The 18,840-nt window shown below is 40.5% G+C and overlaps 2 protein-coding genes across 6 annotated transcripts in view; both read right to left on the bottom strand.

Moving 5' to 3' along the window:
- NACA (nascent polypeptide associated complex subunit alpha) overlaps positions 1–18,840 on the bottom strand; it is a 495,234-nt gene that overhangs the window by 446,261 nt on the left and 30,133 nt on the right. The gene's annotated exons all lie outside the window — the stretch shown is intronic.
- LOC142742384 (retinol dehydrogenase 7-like) overlaps positions 14,926–18,840 on the bottom strand; it is a 45,167-nt gene continuing 41,252 nt past the window's right edge. For both annotated transcript variants that reach the window (XM_075852079.1, XM_075852080.1), the window contains exon 5: positions 14,926–15,629. In XM_075852079.1, the coding sequence (XP_075708194.1) occupies positions 15,412–15,629 (218 nt within the window). In that variant the 3' untranslated portion in view covers positions 14,926–15,411. The remainder of the gene's footprint in view (positions 15,630–18,840) is intronic.

The raw sequence follows: 18,840 nt of genomic DNA, 5'->3' as shown, positions 1-18,840 counted from the left end.
GGGAGAATGAGACCTTCAAGTCTTATCCCAAGCTACCAGATAGGGCGGTTTATCCTGTACATCTGAGGTGAGTAATTTATTATATAACATGGAAATTAGCCACTTAGGCGGATTGGTGGAGCTAATCAGAGCTTCAAACCATGAGAGTGACCTGCTTATACTAAAATTGTTCAGAAAAGTGGAGCTAATACTGTAAAAATGTCCATATTGTAGTTTGGACAAATCCTGACCTTCTCTCAGGTCATTAATATAATTAATGGATATAACAATACATCCTTTGTATAGATCACCCAAGGACATTGAGCCCAGTAAACTCCACAAATTTAGAGGGTCATCAAATTGTGCATATAAAATATAAGGGTTCAAGTGGGCCGGTGTTAAAGGCGAAGGAGTTTGAAAACCAGATACATGTGTTTGAGAAAGTTTCCAGTTAGAAAACAAACCCTTAAGTAGGGGGTTTCTCTATGCGCTTTCCCTATTTGTCCCTTGTTTCCCCATAAAGCGGACAATACCTGTGTAGAGATGTTTTCTGAGGCAATTTGTTTTGCTAGGGTAGAGTGAGATCTGGACAAGAATTCTAGACGTGTTCTAAGTTGTATTGCCCTATTGTATAGAAAAATGTCAGTAAAGCCAATTCCTCCAAGAGTCAATTGTGTATATGAAATTCTAGGGCGGGACTGTATCCAAAGAAATCTAGAAAACAGCCGCTTAGTTTCCGCGAAAAATGGAGTCGGGTGAAAATAGGGGCCGTCTGTAATAAGTATAGGAATTCGGGCAAAATTCTTTCTACCCATCCATGACACCATAGGGATTTGCAGTTCTCGCAGTTGATCAGTAACTGATTTTAACAATGGGATGTAGTTTAATCGATAAGTATCTGCAATATTGCTAGAAATTTTGATATCTAAATAGGAGATGTATGACGTTGCCCACTTAAACGGGAAGTCCCTCACAAGATAAGAGACCACAGATGGGGATAGATTGATGTTCAGGGCCTCACATTTTGAATGGTTAATCTTAAAATTAGATAGAGAACTTAACTCCTCTAATAGTTTCATTAATGCAGGGAACACAGACTTAGGATTTGAGTGAACAAGAACATATAATATGCGAAAGCATCAACTTTGTGTTCCTTGTTGGCTACCTGCAATCCCTGAATATTAGAGTTTTGTCTAATGGCTTGAATTAAAGTTTCAAGGTTTAAGACAAAGAGAGTAGGGGGCAATGGGCACCCTTGTCTCGTTCCATTACTTATGCCAAAGGGCGAGGACATCAGGCCATTGGCCCTAACTCTGGCTGAGGGCGAGGCATAGAGAGTAAAGACAGCATCTACCACCGCTGTGGGAAAGACAAATCTTAGCAATGAAGGTACATAAACTGCCAATCCACTATCAAAAGCTTTTTCAGCATCTGTAGCCAAGCAGTATCAGGGGATGTTTTGTTTTCGTAACATAGCTTATGGCATGAAGTACTCTATAACTGTTGTCTCTAACCTCCCTTCCTCGCACAAAGCCAGTTTGCTCTGGGTCAATCAGTTTTGGTAAAACAATTGCTATTCTATTTGCCAACAATTTCGCCCATGGCTTAATGTCCGCGTTCAGAAATGAAATGGAACGGTAGTTACAACATTGAGCAGGATCTTTACCCTCCTTATGCAACATTGCTATATGTGCCGCAAGGGCTTGAGAGTATCTGGTACTTCTAGGAACTTCTTAAGGTAAGATATCGGGAAGCCGTTCGGGCAAGGGCACTTTCCGTTCGGAATAGATTGCAAAAACTTTTTAATCTCTGCTGTAGTAATAGGGGCCATGAGTGGAACAACATCTGTATCACTCAAAGATGGAAGGGATAATGAGTCCAGGAAGTGGTGTATGGTTAGATGTTTATCATCTTTATTAGGGGTATGGCTAGCGGATTGTCCTGTATCCGAAAAATTGTATAGAGCGCTATAGAATGAGGAGTAAGTATTGGCAGTAACAGAAGGGTCAGATGAAAGAGAGTCCGTATTCATTAAGATGTGCTTTATTTAGGTTTTCTCTTTAGCTTTTTTGACTAATGCGGACATAACCTTCCCTCCCCTATCTCCATGTGCATAGAACTTCTGCTGCATTCTAAGGTAGGCCTGGACCGATTTGATATTCAGTACATCTTTAAGAGTGTCACGGAGGTAAACCAGCTTATACAGCTCTAAAACCGCCAATGATCTCTTACGCAAACTTTAAATTTTTGCTATCTTAGGGGTTCGAAAATCTGTCTGGTGCGCTGTTTTTTATGATATGCTCCTAGGGCTATGAGTTTTCCTCTCATGAAAGCCTTATGGGCCTCCCAATGAGAGGCTTGAGTAGAGTCTGTGAATAGGTTAGTATCAAAGTAGGACTGCACCTTCCCCTCAAGCTCCTTAATTGTAGTGATATTATCCAAATGAGTCTCATTTAACCTCCAGGACCACTCTTAAGGAGAAAGGTCACTGAGCTGAACCGTAAGATAAACAGGAGCATGGTCAGAAATTGTAATGTTACCTATTGAAGAGCTTTGTATCTGTGGGAGACAGCTGTCCAATGTAAAAATATAGTCTAGTCTCTGATAAGAGTGATGCGCTGCAGAGAAGAAGGTGAAGTCCTTTGTATCAGGGTGTAGAGTCCACCACACATCTATTAATTTATTATGAGATAATAAGGAGATGATACGTCTCTGAGCCCTATAGGAAACTGCTGATTTCTTAGAGGTGGAGTCAATTAATGGGTTTAAAACGAAATTCAAGTCACCACATATAAGTAATAACCCTTCAGCGAAAACTGTAATTTTCTGTAGTACTTCCGTGATCCAACTAGTTCTGTTAGTATTTGGTGCATAAAGGTTACCTATCGTAACCAAATTATTAGTTTATTCGAGGTAGGTTTAGATAGCACCAGGTGATTAAGTAAAAGGGTGCATGAATAGGGGCCCAACCCACTATCAATTGTATAAAGTATTACGCACAGCAATAGGGGTAAATTTGCAGATAAAAATATAAAATTTCTCATACCAGGCTGCAACGTTTCGGTCCAAACATAGACCTTTCTCAAGCACTTCTATATACTGGTGAGTCGGCGGAAGGAAGAGCGGTTAACCGCTAATGAGGGTGCTCTCTTGAGAAAGGTCTATGTTTGTATCGAAACGTTGCACCCTGGTATGAGAAGTTAAATATTTTTATCTGCAAATTTACCCTTATTGGTGTGCGTAATACTTTCTACAAGTTATTACTTATCTTACCCTTCAGCTGTAAATATCTTCCCTCTGGGAAATCTTGTGAAAACCAATGCGGACTTCTCTAGATCCCGAGGATGGACTAGGTGCATGATACCAAATGTTATAAGGTGAATGCTGTAGGTTAGGGATATGACCAATGCGAAAGTGGGTCTCTTGTAATAAGAGGACTTCAGATTTTTCTTTAGACACCAGAGAAAAAATATGACTACGCTTGGGTGGGGAATTGCATCCTTTTACATTAAATGTACAGAAATTTATAGTTGCTTAAGCCATAGTTGAAGAAGTATATGTACCTTGAAAAAGCAATATACAGGTAGAAAAAAGCAGCACTTTGTAGTACAATGGCGGGTGCTTTGCGGTCAGGACCTCGATCCAAGCGGCCCTATAGATATATGCAAAAATGATCACAGCACTGCAAAGGTTGATTTCAAATAAAGATGTGGTTTATTATTCCATGTCCAATATCAAGCTACGTTTCAGTCCTCTCACAGCACCTTTCTCACAGGACCTTTCCTGAGAAAGGTCCTGTGAGAGGACTGAAACGTAGCTTGATATTGGACATGGAATAATAAAACATCTTTATTTGAAATCAAACTTTGGAGTGCTGCGATCATTTTTGCATATATTGAAAAAGCAATAGTTATGAGTACCAACAAAAATAACTTCAAATAGAAATAACAACAAATAACAGCAAAACTTTGGAGAATATCTGCAGATGGCATATTCTTCAGTATGCATTATGAAAACAGTACGTGGACGGGAATCTCCTGCAATGGGAAGAGGTTCTATAAAGGAAACGGACGGTGAGGAGGGGGGGGGGAGTGGGAGAGCAGAGAGGAATGAAAAGTAGCCCTGATCGTAGGAGCTACTAGAAACCATTAATGCAAAATATAATATGTTATATATTATGTCGGCCGACATTACATGTATATAAGAATATAACTGCAGTAACCACAGGTTAAGTCCTAAGTGGTGGATGATCTAGCTTGATGTTTCCTAGATTTCGGGGACTTCATCTTGCAGACTGTGGACCAGGAAGCCGAAGTTGGCAGGTCAGGGAAGTCATCCCATTCATCCAGCAGTAGCCAAGATGGAATGTCCAATGGATCAATTTGAAGTTCACCTCAAACATATCTGAGATCCTCTGGGTGTCTGATCATTATATTCTTGCTTCTGTGGTTAATGGCTAGGCCAAAAGGATACAGCCAACAATAAGGCATCTTAGATTCTCGAAGCTTATCAGTAAGTGGTGTCAAGATTCTGCGTTTCTGCAGCGTAGAAGGTGCCAGGTCCTGGAAAATTTGGATGGTATTTCCCTCGAGGGCAATATCTCTCATTTCTCGCGCTGTGGATATTATAGTGGATGTGTCCACGTAACTCCACGTAACTCAGGAGATTGCATATGATATCCCTGGGAGGATCAGTTTATGCCAGTTTAAGCCAGAGAGCCCTGTGCACTCTCTCGAGTACAATGTTAGTCGCCCCATCTGAACCCAGGATATTGACAAATAGCAGCGAGATAGAGGCCTGCAGGAAATCTTGCAAGTAAGTTTCGGGAAGACCCCATAACCGCAAGTTGTTCCTCCTACTCCTGTTCTCCTGGTCTTCTATAAGCAATAATATGTGGTTGATATGGGAACTCTGGGTGAGGACTTTATCTTTCAGCACTGTGCTGAATAAAATGGAGGACTGTTGAGCTTGTTCCAGGGCCTCCACTCCACCCCCCACCTGACGTATACATCAGATTTAATGTCTGCCAGTTTACGGACTATAGGGACTAGTGCTCTTGTTAATGCCTTTTTCAAGAAACCACGGGAGATGGAGAATGAGTCAGCACTTGACTGTGTGTCCATAGCTTTTACACAACAGAAACCTTGTTACCAAGAGACAGCTGTCCCATACAATGTATAAATATAAAGTCAGGCACATGTCTCATGAGGTAGAAATTCGAACCCGATATTGTTCAGTCACATAATCCTGACAGGAAACAAGTTGTAGTAATGACAAACAAGTCCCATAGAAGGTAAAAAGAAGAAAAGTAGAGACAAGACAAAAAGAAGACATCAAAAAGGAAAGGACAAAACAATCAAGGGAAGAGAGGGGGGAGGGATACACCTGAGTACTAGGAGCAGAGAGGGCAGTACCATGTAAGGAATAACTTAAAGCCGCGGTCTCCTTTTTTATCCAAAAGGTCAGAGCTGTTTTGGTTGCATGAGTGGGACCTACATAAAATTAGGCAGTTGGTTTAAATGTTATAGCTGAACAATATAGATCTCTGCGAATGTATATGAATGCATAATATATATACAGCTACATAAACAAACGAGATACAGGAGCTGCACCGTAGCATAGAGTTGTGGGTGCTATCCTCAGAGGAATCTTGACAAAAGACCTCAGGTAAAGATCAGACCACAATCCAAAAGAAGAGGCAGCACTCCAATGATATAGAAAAATCCAAAATGTATTCACCCAACATACAGGCAATGAAAATGCCTTCAATGGGAAGGTGAAACGTTGCCTGTATGAATAAATTGCTGCATCTTCTTTTGGATTGTGGTCTATACAGCTACATACATACATATATAAATGTATATATAAATGTATATATGTATATAAATGTATTAGTAGGCTTGAAGTTAACATGCTGGCTCACACTCTGACATGTCAGAGCAGTGTTATCTCGCCTCAAGGCAAAGCTAACAGTAGGCTTGAAGTCAACGCTAACAGGCTGGTCATACTTTAACATACAGTGAAGGAAATAAGTAATTGATCCCTTGCTGATTTTGTAAGTTTGCCCACTGTCAAAGTCATGAACAGTCTAGAATTTTTAGGCTAGCTTAATTTTACCAGTGAGAGATAGATTATATAAAAAAAAAAAAAAAAAGAAAATCACATAGTCAAAATTATATATATTTATTTGCATTGTGCACAGAGAAATAAGTATTTGATCCCTTTGGCAAACAAGACTTAATACTTGGTGGCAAAACCCTTGTTGGCAAGCACAGCAGTCAGACGTTTTTTGTAGTTGATGATGAGGTTTGCACACATGTTAGATGGAATTTTGGCCCACTCCTCTTTGCAGATCTGTAAATCATTAAGATTTCGAGGTTGTCGCTTGGCAACTCAGATCTACAGCTCCCTCCATAAGTTTTCGATGGGATTAAGGTCTGGAGACTGGCTAGGCCACTCCATTACCTTAATGTGCTTCTTTTTGAGCCACTCCTTTGTTGCCTTGGCTGTATGTTTCGGGTCATTGTCGTGCTGGAAGACCCAGCCACGAGACATTTTTAATTTCCTGGTGGAGGGAAGGAGGTTGTCACTCAGGATTTGACGGTACATGGCCCCATCCATTCTCCCATTGATGCGGTGAAGTAGTCCTGTACCCTTAGCAGAGAAACACCCCCAAAACATAATGCTTCCACCTCCATGCTTGACAGTGGGGACAGTGTTCTTTGGGTCATAGGCAGCATTTCTCTTCCTCCAAACACGGCGAGTTGAGTTAATGCCAAAGAGCTCAATTTCAGTCTCATCTGACCACAGCACCTTCTCCCAATCACTCTCAGAATCATCCAGATGTTCATTTGCAAACTTCAGACGGGCCTGTACATGTGCCTTCTTGAGCAGGGGGACCTTGCGGGCTCTGCAGGATTTTAATCTATTACGGCGTAATATGTTACCAATGGTTTTCTTGGTGACTGTGGTCCCAGCTGCCTTGAGATCATTAACAAGTTCCCCCCGTGTAGTTTTCGGCTGAGCTCTCACCTTCCTCAGGATCAAGGATACCCCACGAGGTGAGATTTTGCATGGAGCCCCAGATCGATGTCGATCGACAGTCATTTTGTATGTCTTCCATTTTCTTACTATTGCACCAATAGTAGTCTCCTTCTCACCCAGCGTCTTACTTATGGTTTTGTAGCCCATTCCAGCCTTGTGCAAGTCTATGATCTTGTCCCTGACATCCTTAGAAAGCTCTTTGGTCTTGCCCATGTTGTAGAGGTTAGAGTCAGACTGATTAATTGAGTCTGTGGACAGGAGTCTTTTATACAGGTGACCATTTAAGACAGCTGTCTTTAATGCAGGCACCAAGTTGATTTGGAGCGTGTAACTGGTCTGGAGGAGGCTGAACTCTTAATGGTTGGTAGGGGATCAAATACTTATTTCTCTGTGCACAATGCAAATAAATATATATAATTTTGACTATGTGATTTTCTTTTTTCTTTTTTTTTTATATATAATCTATCTCTCACTGGTAAAATTGACCTAGCCTAAAAATTCTAGACTGTTCATAACTTTGACAGTGGGCAAACTTACAAAATCAGCAAGGGATCAAATACTTATTTCCTTCATTGTATATGTCAGGGCATTGATGACGCTTGTGAAGCAAACACTATCATACTTGCTCACACTGTGACGTACGTCAAAGAAGTGTTAGTAGGCCTGAAGACAACTGTGTTGGTGCGAAGTTTTTTTTTTTTGTGTTATTAACCCATTCCCTTCCCCTTTACCTTTGGCCAGTTTTGACCTTCCTGACAGAGCCTCATTTCTCATATCTGACATGTTTCACTTTATGAGGTAATAACTTCGGAATGCTTTCCCCTATCCAAGCGATTCTGAGCTTGTTTTCTTGTGACACATTGGACTTTATGTTACTGGCAAAATTTGCTCGATACATCAGTAATTAATTGTGAAAAACACCAAATTTAGCGAAAAATTGCAAAAATTTGCATTTTTCTAAATGTAAAGTTATCTGCTTGTAAAACAGGCAGTTATACCACAGAAAATCGTTGCTAATTAACGTCCCCCATATGTCTACTTTAGTTTGACTTTTTTTTTTTTATATTGTTTTATTTTTCTAGGACGTTACAAGACTTAGAACTTTAGCAGCAATTTCTCACATTTTCAAGAAAATGTCAAAATGCTATTTTTACAGGGGACAGTTCAGTTATGAAGTGGCTTTGAGGACCTTATATATTAGAAACCCCTAATAAGTTACCCCATTTTAAAAACTTCACCCCTCAAAATATTCAAAAAAGCATATAGAAAGTCTCTTAACCCTTTAGACGTTTCACAGGAATTAAACCAAAGTAGAGGTGAATTTTACAAATTTCATTTTTTTTTTGCAGAAATTCATTTTAATCAATTTTTTTTGTAACACAAAGTTTTACCACAGAAATGCAACTCAATATTTATTGCCCTGATACTGCAGTTTTAGGAAATATCCCAAAAGTGGTCCTAGTGTGCTTATAGACTGAAGCACAGGCCTCAGAAGCAAAGGAGCACCTAGAGGATTTTGGGCCTCCTTTTTATTAGAAAATATTTTAGGCACAATGTCAGGTTTGAAGGGTTCTTGCGGTGCCAAAACAGTGGAAATCCCCAAAAGTGACCCAGTTTGAGAAACTAGACCCCTCAAGGAAATTATGTAGGGTATAGTGAACATTTTGACCCCACAGGTTTATTACAGAAATTATTGGAAATAGACCATAGCAATTAAAATCTACCTTCTTTCAAAGAAAATGTAGGTTTAGGAAAGTTTTTTCTCATTTCCACAAGGACAAAAGTAGAAAAAGCACAACCACATTTATAAAGCAATTTCTCCCGATTAAAACAATACCTGACATGTGGTCATAAATGGCTGTTTGGACACACGGCAGGGCTTAGACGGGATAGAGCGCTATTTGGCTTTTGGAGCTCAAATTTAGCAGGAATGGCTTGCGGAGGCCATGTCGCATTTGCAAAACCCCTGAGGGGACAAAACAGTGGAAACCCCCCACAAGTGACCCCATTTTAGAAACGACACCCCTTGTGGAAATTATCTAGGGGTATAGTGAGCATTTTGTCCCCACAAGTTTATTGCAAAAATTATTGGAAGTAGGCTGTGAAAATTAAAATCTACATTCTTTCAACTAGATGTATGTTTAGCAAATTTTTCTAATTTCCACAAGGACTAAAGGAGAAAAAGCACCACTACATTTGTAAAGCAGTTTCTCCCGATTAAAACAATGCCCCACATGTGGTCCTAAATGGCTGTTTGGACAACCGACACGGCTTAGAAGGGAAAGGGTGCCATTTGGCTTTTGGAGCTCAAATTTAGCAGGAATAGTTTGCGGAGGTCATATCGAATTTGCAAATCCCCTGAAGGACCAAAACAGGGAAAATGCAAAAAAAAGTGTAGTGAGCATTTTGATCCCACAGGGGTTTCATAGATTTTATTAGAATTGGGCAGTGAAAATAAAAACAATCCTTTTTCTTCAATAAGGCATAGCTTTAGCTCAAAATGTTTCATTTTCTCAACAAATAAAGTAAAAAAAGAATTACAACGTTTGTAAGGCAATTTCTCCCAAGCACGGCAATATCCCATATGTGGTTATAAACTGATGTTTGGGCACAGGGCAGGGCTCAGAATGGAAGGAGCGCCATTTGGCTTTTAGAGTACAGATTTTGCTGGATTGGTTTCTGGTCGCTATGTCGCATTTGCAAAGTCCTTGTGGGACCAAAACAGTAGAAACCTCCCAGAAGTGACCCCATTTTGGAAACTACATCCCTCAAGGTGTTCACCTAGGCATGTAGTGAGCATGTTAACCCCGCAGGTGTTTTGTAGAAATTAGTGTGCACTTGATGTTGCAGAGTGAAAATGGGATTGTTTTCTATAGATATGCAGAGACAACATGAGAGCTCTCTAATTATTATGCTGTGTTTCCCAGTTTTATAAACACCCTACATGTGGCCCGAATCTATTGCCTGGACGATCGACAGGGCTCAGGAGTGAAAGAGTACCATGCGAATTTGAGGCCTAATTTGGTAACTTACTAAGTATTGGTTCACAATTGCAGAGGCTCTGGTGTCAAATAATAAAAGAAACCCCTGAGAAGTGACCCCATTTTGGAAACTACACCCCTCAAGGCATTTATTAAGGGGTGTAGTGAGAATTTTCACCCCACAGGTCTTTTCCATAAATGATTGCGCTGCGGATGGTGCAAAGTAAAATGTTACATTTTTCCATAGATATGCAATTTCAGTGGCAAATATGTCATGCCCAGCTTGTGCCACTGGAGACACACACCCCAAAAATTGTTAAAAGGGTTCTCCCGGGTATGGCGATGCCATATATGTGGAACTAAACTGCTGCTTGGGCACACTGTAGGGCTGAGAAGGGACTGAGCGCCATTTAGTGATTTTCTTTGGAGTTTTACTGGTATTTCAGTTTATAATTTGGTGGTACATGTAAGCTGGGCAGAGTACATGAGGGGCATAGTCAGTTGGTATAATAATGGGGTAAACAATAAATTAATCCATAAATATTGGTTACGCTATGAAGCAATCCTTTATGCAAGGGCCAGTGTCACACTGATAAATTATGTCCTTTCTTATCCTCTTTTGGTCCACACTCCGCACCTTTGCAGTTTAGGGAATTTTGCTGGGAAGTGTTGTATTGGTATAATACGGGCACCCTCGTTTGGGCCCTCCCCTTCCTGGTTACCTAATGTTAGGGCCTTGATAAATCGCCACATGAAACAGAAGAAATGTTCCCCTGACTTATTGGAGCCTTAACTTATTTTACTTTTTCATAGAGGTAGTGGTATGAGGGATGTTTTTTGTGGGACGAGCTGTAGTTATTATTGGTACCATTTTGGGGTACATGCGACTTTTTGATCACTTTTTATTTCAATGTTTGGAAGACAAAGTGACCAAAAAATACAGCAATTCTGGCAGTATTTTTTAGGGTTTTTTTTACGGCGATTTCACTTTGTGGGACAAATAACATAATATTTTTATAGTTTAGGTTGTTACACACGCGGCGATACCAATTATGTTTGGTTTTATTTATTTATTTCAATAATAAATGACTTGATAAGGGAAAAAGGGCGATTGTGTTTTACTTTAAACTTTTATTTTTACAACTATTACACTTTTCTTTAGTCCCACTAGGGGACTTGAATGTCCAACTGTTTGATTGACGTTCTAATACATTGGACTACCTATGTAGTGCAATGTATTAAACTGTCAGTTGTTCACTGACAGCAAGCCGATCAGGCTCTGCCTCTGGTCGGGGCCTAATTGGCTTCTGTAAGGGCAGACAGGAGGCCATTGTTCGGCCTCTTGTTGCCATAGTAGCAGTTGGCAACCTTGCCATCGCATGGCAGGGCTGGCGATTTGCTACAAGCCACTAAGATGCAGCGATCACTTCGGATCGCTGCATCTAAGGGGTTAATGGCAGGAATCGGAGCTGGCTCCGGTTCCTGCCGTTACAGGTGGATGTCAACTGTAACATACAGCTGACATCCATCACTGATGACACTGGCTCAGCTTCTGAGCGGAAGCTGAACCTGCGCCATCTTGCCGATGGTACTAGAAAGCCTTTTAGGCCCCGCCGCCGAGCGGGGCATAGGAGGCTTCCGTTGCTGGCTGACCGGGATGCCAGTACTAGGCCTCCGGTTGACATTGCAGCCACCGGCAACCCAGCGATCATGTTGCTGGGGTGCCGGTGGCTAAAAACCCCTCAGATGATGCGATCTCTATTGAACGCAGAATCTGAGGGGTTAATCGGCCGATTGAAGGCTAGCTCCAATCCTGGCTGTTACATCAGGGTGCCAGCTGTAACATACAGCTGGCACACGGCAGTGATGGTGCGGGCCCAGCTCATCAGCCCACACTATCACCGCAACGTAATGGTACTGCACTTTGCGGGAAGCCCTGCCCGACAACGCTGTATATATACGGTAGATGTCGGGAAGGCGTTAATAATTCACTGTATTTATTTCTTATCTATTTTTTGATTATTCAATCACTTTAATTATTGATTTTTCCAGTCGCTTCCGCAATTGAAATGTTTTAAGAAAAGTTTTATTATGAATTCTCAAGTGGTGTTGGATTTTAGTTTTATTATTATTATTATTACTATTATTATTATTATTATTATTATTATTAACTCTCCTTTGCTATTAAAATCATGATCTTCTTAAACTTGATCATTGTTTTTTTTATTGTGTACTTGTATTAATTACTAGTAGAATGAGATTTGATTGACTCGTTCCTCAGTTGTCCTTAAACAAAAATAAAGAGGTTATTGTTAACTATGACATATTCATCATCTGTCCACCAGATGGGGTTGAGTTGATATTGATTTCTGTAAATGTCAGAATACATTTTATGTTTAGGACACCTTTGAAATAGACATCTTTATTAAAAACAAAATAACCTATCAGTGTGTTATGTGCAACTTTCTAATTACTTTTTATTAAAAATTATTTTAACTTTTTGAGATACAGCTGCTTTGTATTCTATATGCAGAGCAGTTGTTTCTTGTGCGGAGACCTGAATCCGTCAGGTCAGTGGGACTGACGGAGTTACACACAGGATCCACCTAATATCAATCACATCTAAGTTATGAACTTAGATGTGATCGGTAAATTCTCGATCCTGCGTGTCAGAGACACACAGGACCCGCTGGCACTGAACCAGTCAATTCCGCTGACCTGAAGCATACAGGATTCAGCGCTACATACAACTGCTCTGTATACAGGATACAAAGCAGCTTTATCTCAAAAACTAAAAATTATTTTGAATAAAAAGTATTTAGAAAGCTGCACAAAACACAATTTTTTTTTGGGGGGGAGTATAGTTTTTACTCTGTTTACCGTGCGGTAATAATGGCATGTTAAATTTATTCTGCAGGTCAATAAAATTACGGCAATACCAAATTTTTTCTGATTTACTACTTTTACAAGGGAAAAAAACTGATTTTGAAAACCCAAAATTTTTTTTCTGTCAATTGAGCGGTATGAGGGCTTATTTTTGCGGGGCGAGCTGTAGTTTCTATTGGTACCATTTTGTTGTACATGAGACATTTGGATCACTTTTTGTTACATTTTTTTGTGGGAGGTGAAGAAGTAACCAAAAAACAACGATTCTAGTGTTTTAATTTTTTTTATGGCGTTCGGACTAATGGATGCGGTGATACTAGTTATGTTACATGATTTTTTTTTATTGCACTCGTGGGAAAATGGGAAAAGGTTTTTTAACTTTAAGATTTTTTTATTTTTTATTATATATTAAAAAAAACTTTATTTAACTGTATTTATTTAACTTTTTTACTGGTCCCCCTACGGAACTTGAACCAGCGATCGTTGGATCGCTTGCATGATATACTGCAATACTGATCTATTGCAGAATATTGTTGTACAGGCAGTCTCCTATGAAGCTTTGACGGAAGCAGGAATTCATAGGAGTACAAAGATGGCAGACCTGGGGGGCCTTCATTAGACCCCCAGGCTGCAATGGCAATCATCGGTACCCCAAGATCGCATCGTGCGGTGGTAATGGCACATCATTTGGGGCATCCCACTGTTTCTAACCACTTAGATGCCACGGTCGTTTCTGACCGCGGCATCTAAGGGGTTAAACTAGCAGGATCCCGCTCGTTACACTGAAATGTTTAGTCCACTACAGTATTCATCCCGTCAAAATGACGGAACCCTTGCACAACGGAGACAAACTGATACCATTGGCACCCGATCCGTCACCATTGAAATCCAATGGTTATGTGTCATGAACAAATACACAGTAAACAGTGAGGTCCCTGTTCTTCCCAAACCTCTGTCCCTACTTGTACGACCCGACCTAAACGACGGCACACAACTCGGCGGCGTTCCCTATACTGGTACCAGTGAAACTGACAAACAGATAAGACAGAGACCGTTCAAAATAACAAAGGGTCACCTGGGAAGTACACGGAGGGAGAGAAAGTCCGGGCGCAAAAGGCGGAGTCAGGCAGGCAGGGTCAAATCGGGAGAGTGCGGAAAAAACAAAAGTCAGAAGGCAAAGAAAAGTCAGGAGTCCAGCCGAGGTCAGGACACAAGAAGTCAAAAAGCAAGTCACTCAGGGGAGTCTGAAACAAGGGAAAGCACCAGGCAAGAAAACTCCAATTACAGACAAAGGCCAACTATCCCAGGCTGAACTAAATAAGGAGAGGGCGGGAGCTCAGGAACATCAGCCAGGCTTTGATTGGCCTGATGCTCCTGAGCTCCTATTGGCTGCAGACTGCCTCAGTCTGCCAGGCCGGGCAATGCCGAGCGAGTAACTCTCGATGTCCTGGAGACCGAGGGAGCCGCAGGCAGAGAGTACGTGACAGTTATGTACATGGAATCCTATGGTTTCAGTTTGTGTCAGTCAGGGCACCTTTCCGACTGATGCAGATGTGAACATAGCCTTAATAAGAGAATTATGTATGGAGGATTTTATACTGCAGTAATATAAAAGGACAAAAGCTAAACTAGTATAAATTTGACACATTTATTATGTAATGTTTGCTTAATTTAGGACAGAAAGGGTACATTTTATTAAAGTGCAGATACTTAAAGCTATGTACACCTTTGAAGACAATTAAAAAAAAACAAAAAAAAACAATGTTTTATTTCATTTTTAACAACTTTTTATTTGGTATTTATTAAAAAAAATTTTTACCTTTTGAGATATAGCTTTTATGTATCCTGAATTCATAGAAGCTGTATCTTGGGGTCAAAGCCAAATCTGTCAGGTCAGCGGTCACATCTAAGTTCATGAACTTATATGTAATTGAGAATAGCTGGATCCTGCATGTCAGAATCCTGCAGACCTGACGGATTCGGCTTTGACCACTAGATACAGCTTCTATGTATACAGGATACATAGAAGCTGTATCTCAAAAAGTAAAACTTTTTTCAAATAAAAACCAATTAAAATGTTGTTCAAAATTAAATAAAGCATCAATTTATTGAAAAAAAAATTGGCTTAAAAATCGTACATAGCTTTTATGGCCCTTTTACATCGGCCTATGATAAGGTGAACAAGCCCACTTTCGAATACTCGTTTGCGATCATTGGTATGTGTAAGCATGGCAGCGATCAGCCGAGAAACAAGCCAATATTCATTTGTCGGCTGATCGAATACTTTATGCTGCCTAAAATATTATTGTTTGAGGGCAATACATCTCACTGTATAAACAAGGGATGTGCTGCCAACATTTTGCAAACGTTAAGGTGACAAACGATCGTATTAAGGATCGTTCATTCCCATACTCATGATCATTGCTTCATGCAAATGGAGCAGACGCACACCGATCGACATGTTCTTATCATCGAATGGCGCTCATTACTGGCCAGGCAATTAGACCGTGTAAAAGGACCCTTAGACAATTTTTGCTGGCTTAGGGCATAGACCACTAATAAGAAAATCAGTAATTACAGTAGGCAAATAAGAAAGGGGAAGATAAAGGAGTTTGGCGTCCCATCCAGCGGAATAACGTGTCTTGGGGTGAACAGCAGTCAGAGCATGCTCCATGGCATCTGACACCAGAGATAACTTTGTGTTGGACATCGATAGTAACAGGTCAACAGTGTTACAATCTAAGTATAGAAAAAGAAAACAATTTATTACAAGTAATATTGCAAGAAAAAGTAGTGGTAACCATACAGTTTATACTACTCTGTACACAGGGGCATACGAAAGACTATCCTAAAGCCAATACAGATGATTGTTATCAAAAACTAAGCGTCTGTGCATGCCTCTCAATTTATTATTTACTTCATGGTGTCTCCTAGTTTACAATTTTTTTATTTTTTTCATGACTAAAGCGAAATTCAGAATTTTACTAGTTTCCAGAGAGAGTGCATTGTAATCGCTCAGTTGATAGTTATACAGTCAAAACCAAGGTTACATTTACACCCCATCTGTGGTGAACTTTCAGCGTATCCACAGGAAAAATGCATATGGCATATGCAAGCATTAAATAAATGGATTCATTTAAATTGCATTACTGGTATATTCACAATACTTATAAATGTGAGGTTCTTGTACGGATGAGTCCCTACACTAAACATTATATCTGTACAATAGGAGACTCACCTCTTTACAAAATGAATTCAGGGTATAGTAAATAAAGCAGTAATACAAGTTAAATTAATCCATACATTTAATGACGGCATATGTCTTATCACCCACAGAGCGCTGCGGCATCTTTGTGTGTGGCTATGTTCACGTTAAGATGTGAGCCTTCTATCGGAGGTCTATATTTTTTCCTCTATAGAGTAACATGAAAATAGCTTGGAAGTCTCTTGCAAATCGCTTGTTAAGGTATGGATTACGCTAAGAAAAAACTCTTCATATAAGAAGTGTAGGTCTAACCCCAGCCTTACTGGACACGTTTCTACTTTCATTTCAGCAGAGTGAGGTCCAAATCTAATAAGAATTTTCTCTTCTCTGGGAGGTGCCAACTGTGGAGGAGCTGATTTTATACAGCGTTTGTGTAGCGTCCACGGCCGCGGACCGTCGGGATTACTCACCCCCCGACTGCTGCAGCCATAGATCTGTTCTGGTGTGTCCCGTTGTGCGCTCGTGCCCGGGCTTAAAGGGCCAGCGCGCACATAAAAAAATAATCATCAATTAGCCCATGATTCCCTGGACTACACCACGTTCAAAATTATTATGCAAATGTTATTTTTCGCTGATTTTCCTAAATAGTTGATGCAAATGACAGTCAGTATAATCTTCAAGCCATCAACCGCTGGAGTATAATGCAAATTTTATTGAACAAATCTCCTAATGATAATAGATTTTTTTTTAGAAGTAAAAAACTCAAAATGCACTGTTTCAAATTATTATGCACAACAGAGATCAAAACATTTTAAAGGTTGTAAAGAGAACTAAAATGGTAATTTGTTGAATTTGCAGCATCAGGAGGTCATATTTTCAGAAATCAAAAGCTCTTTCAATAAAAAAAAAAACTTAGCAGGCCAAGTTACATGTTAACATAGGACCCCTTCTTTGATATCACCTTCACAATTCTTGCATCCATTGAATTTGTGATGTATTTGGACAGTTTCTGCTTGAATATCTTTGCAGGATGTCAGAATAGCCTACCAGAGCTTCTGTTTTGATGTGAACTGCCTCCCACCCTCAGATATTTTGCTTGAGAATGCTCCAAAGTTTCTCAATAGGGTTGAGGTCAGGGGAACATGGGGGCCACACCATGAGTTTCTCTACTTTTATGCCCATAGCAGCCAATGACACAGAAGTATTCTTTGCAGCATGAGATGGTGCATTGTCATGCATGAAGATAATTTTGCTACAGAAGGCACGGCTCTTCTTTTTGTACCACGGAAGAAAGTGGTCAGTCATAAACTCTACGTACTTTTCAGAGGTCATTTTCACACCGTCAGGGACCCTAAAGGGGCCTACCAGCTCTCTCCCCATGATTCCAACCCAAAACATGACTCCGCCACCTCCTTGCTGACGTCGCAGCCTTGTTGGGACATGGTGGCCATTCACCAACTATCCACTACTCCATCCATCTGGACCATCCAGAGTTGCACGGTACTCATCAGTAAACAACACAGTTTGAAAATTAGTCTTCATGTATTTCTGAGCCCATTGCAACCATTTCTGCTTGTGAGCATTGTTTAGGGGTGGCCGAATAATAGCTTTATGCGCACTTGCAAACCTCTGGAGGCTCCTACACCTTGAGTTTTGCGGGACTCCAGAGGCACCAGCGGCTTCAAATACCTGTTTGCTGCTTTGCAATGGCATTTTAGCAGCTGCTCTCCTAATCCTATTAATTTGTCTGGCAGAAACCTTTCTCATTATGCCTTTATCTGAACTAACCCGTCTGTGCTCTGAATCAGCCACAAATCTTTTCACAGTACGATGATCACGCTTAAGTTTTCTTGAAATATCCAATGTTTTCATACCTTGTCCAAGGTATTGCACTATTTCACACTTTTCGGCAGCAGAGAGATCCTTTTTCTTTCCCATATTGCTTGAAACCTGTGGCCTGCTTAATAATGTGGAAAGTCCTTCTTAAGTAGTTTTCCTTTGATTGGGCACACCTGGCAAACTAATTATCACAGGTGTCTGAGATTGATTACAATGATCCTAAGACACAATACCATCCATGAGTTTAATTGAAAAACGAATAATTAAATGTTTATGACACTTAAATCCAATGTGCATAATAATTTGGAACACAGTGTATATGAAGGGCCCTGCCCCTTTACTCCTTGCCAGAGCGTTGTTGTGTTTACCCGTTTTAGTCTTGCAAATGGTCCCTTAGTGTTAGCCTGTTCCCAGGGTCGCCGTACCTGCTACCTGTATCCCATGCTACCTTTGTTCCTGAGAAAGTTGGAGTAGTGTGGTGCCACCGGTCACACCTGCTGTGTTACACCACGCCTGGTGTCTGCTGCCGAGGTCCCATCTGTGCCTAGCCGTTGCTACTGCCTGAACTACTACAGGTACCCTTTTGCTTGGACACATTGACTTGGTACACTGTTTGGCCAGCTGCTATCCCGCTACGGCGGTACGGCCCAGTGGGCCACATACCCACAGATTGTGACAGTTTGAATGGCAAAGTGAAACCTTGTGCGCAGATCTGGTCAGTATTAGGAGTGAGGGAATTATTTCACCAGTTTCACCATTTTGCTGATTTGCTGCTCCATAGAATACAATGGGAGTGTATATTAATTTATTTGTCTAATAAATTCACCAAGAGCAAATCTCAAACCTGGTGAATTCGGGGAGTTGTCCAAGAAAAACATTTACCACCAATCCACAGGATATGTGATA

Source organism: Rhinoderma darwinii, chromosome 2, assembly GCF_050947455.1.
Source record: "Rhinoderma darwinii isolate aRhiDar2 chromosome 2, aRhiDar2.hap1, whole genome shotgun sequence".
Classification (NCBI taxonomy): Eukaryota; Metazoa; Chordata; class Amphibia; order Anura; family Rhinodermatidae; genus Rhinoderma; species Rhinoderma darwinii.
The sequence above is the reverse complement of the archived record's forward strand: the minus strand, read 5'-3'. Positions and strand labels throughout refer to the sequence as shown.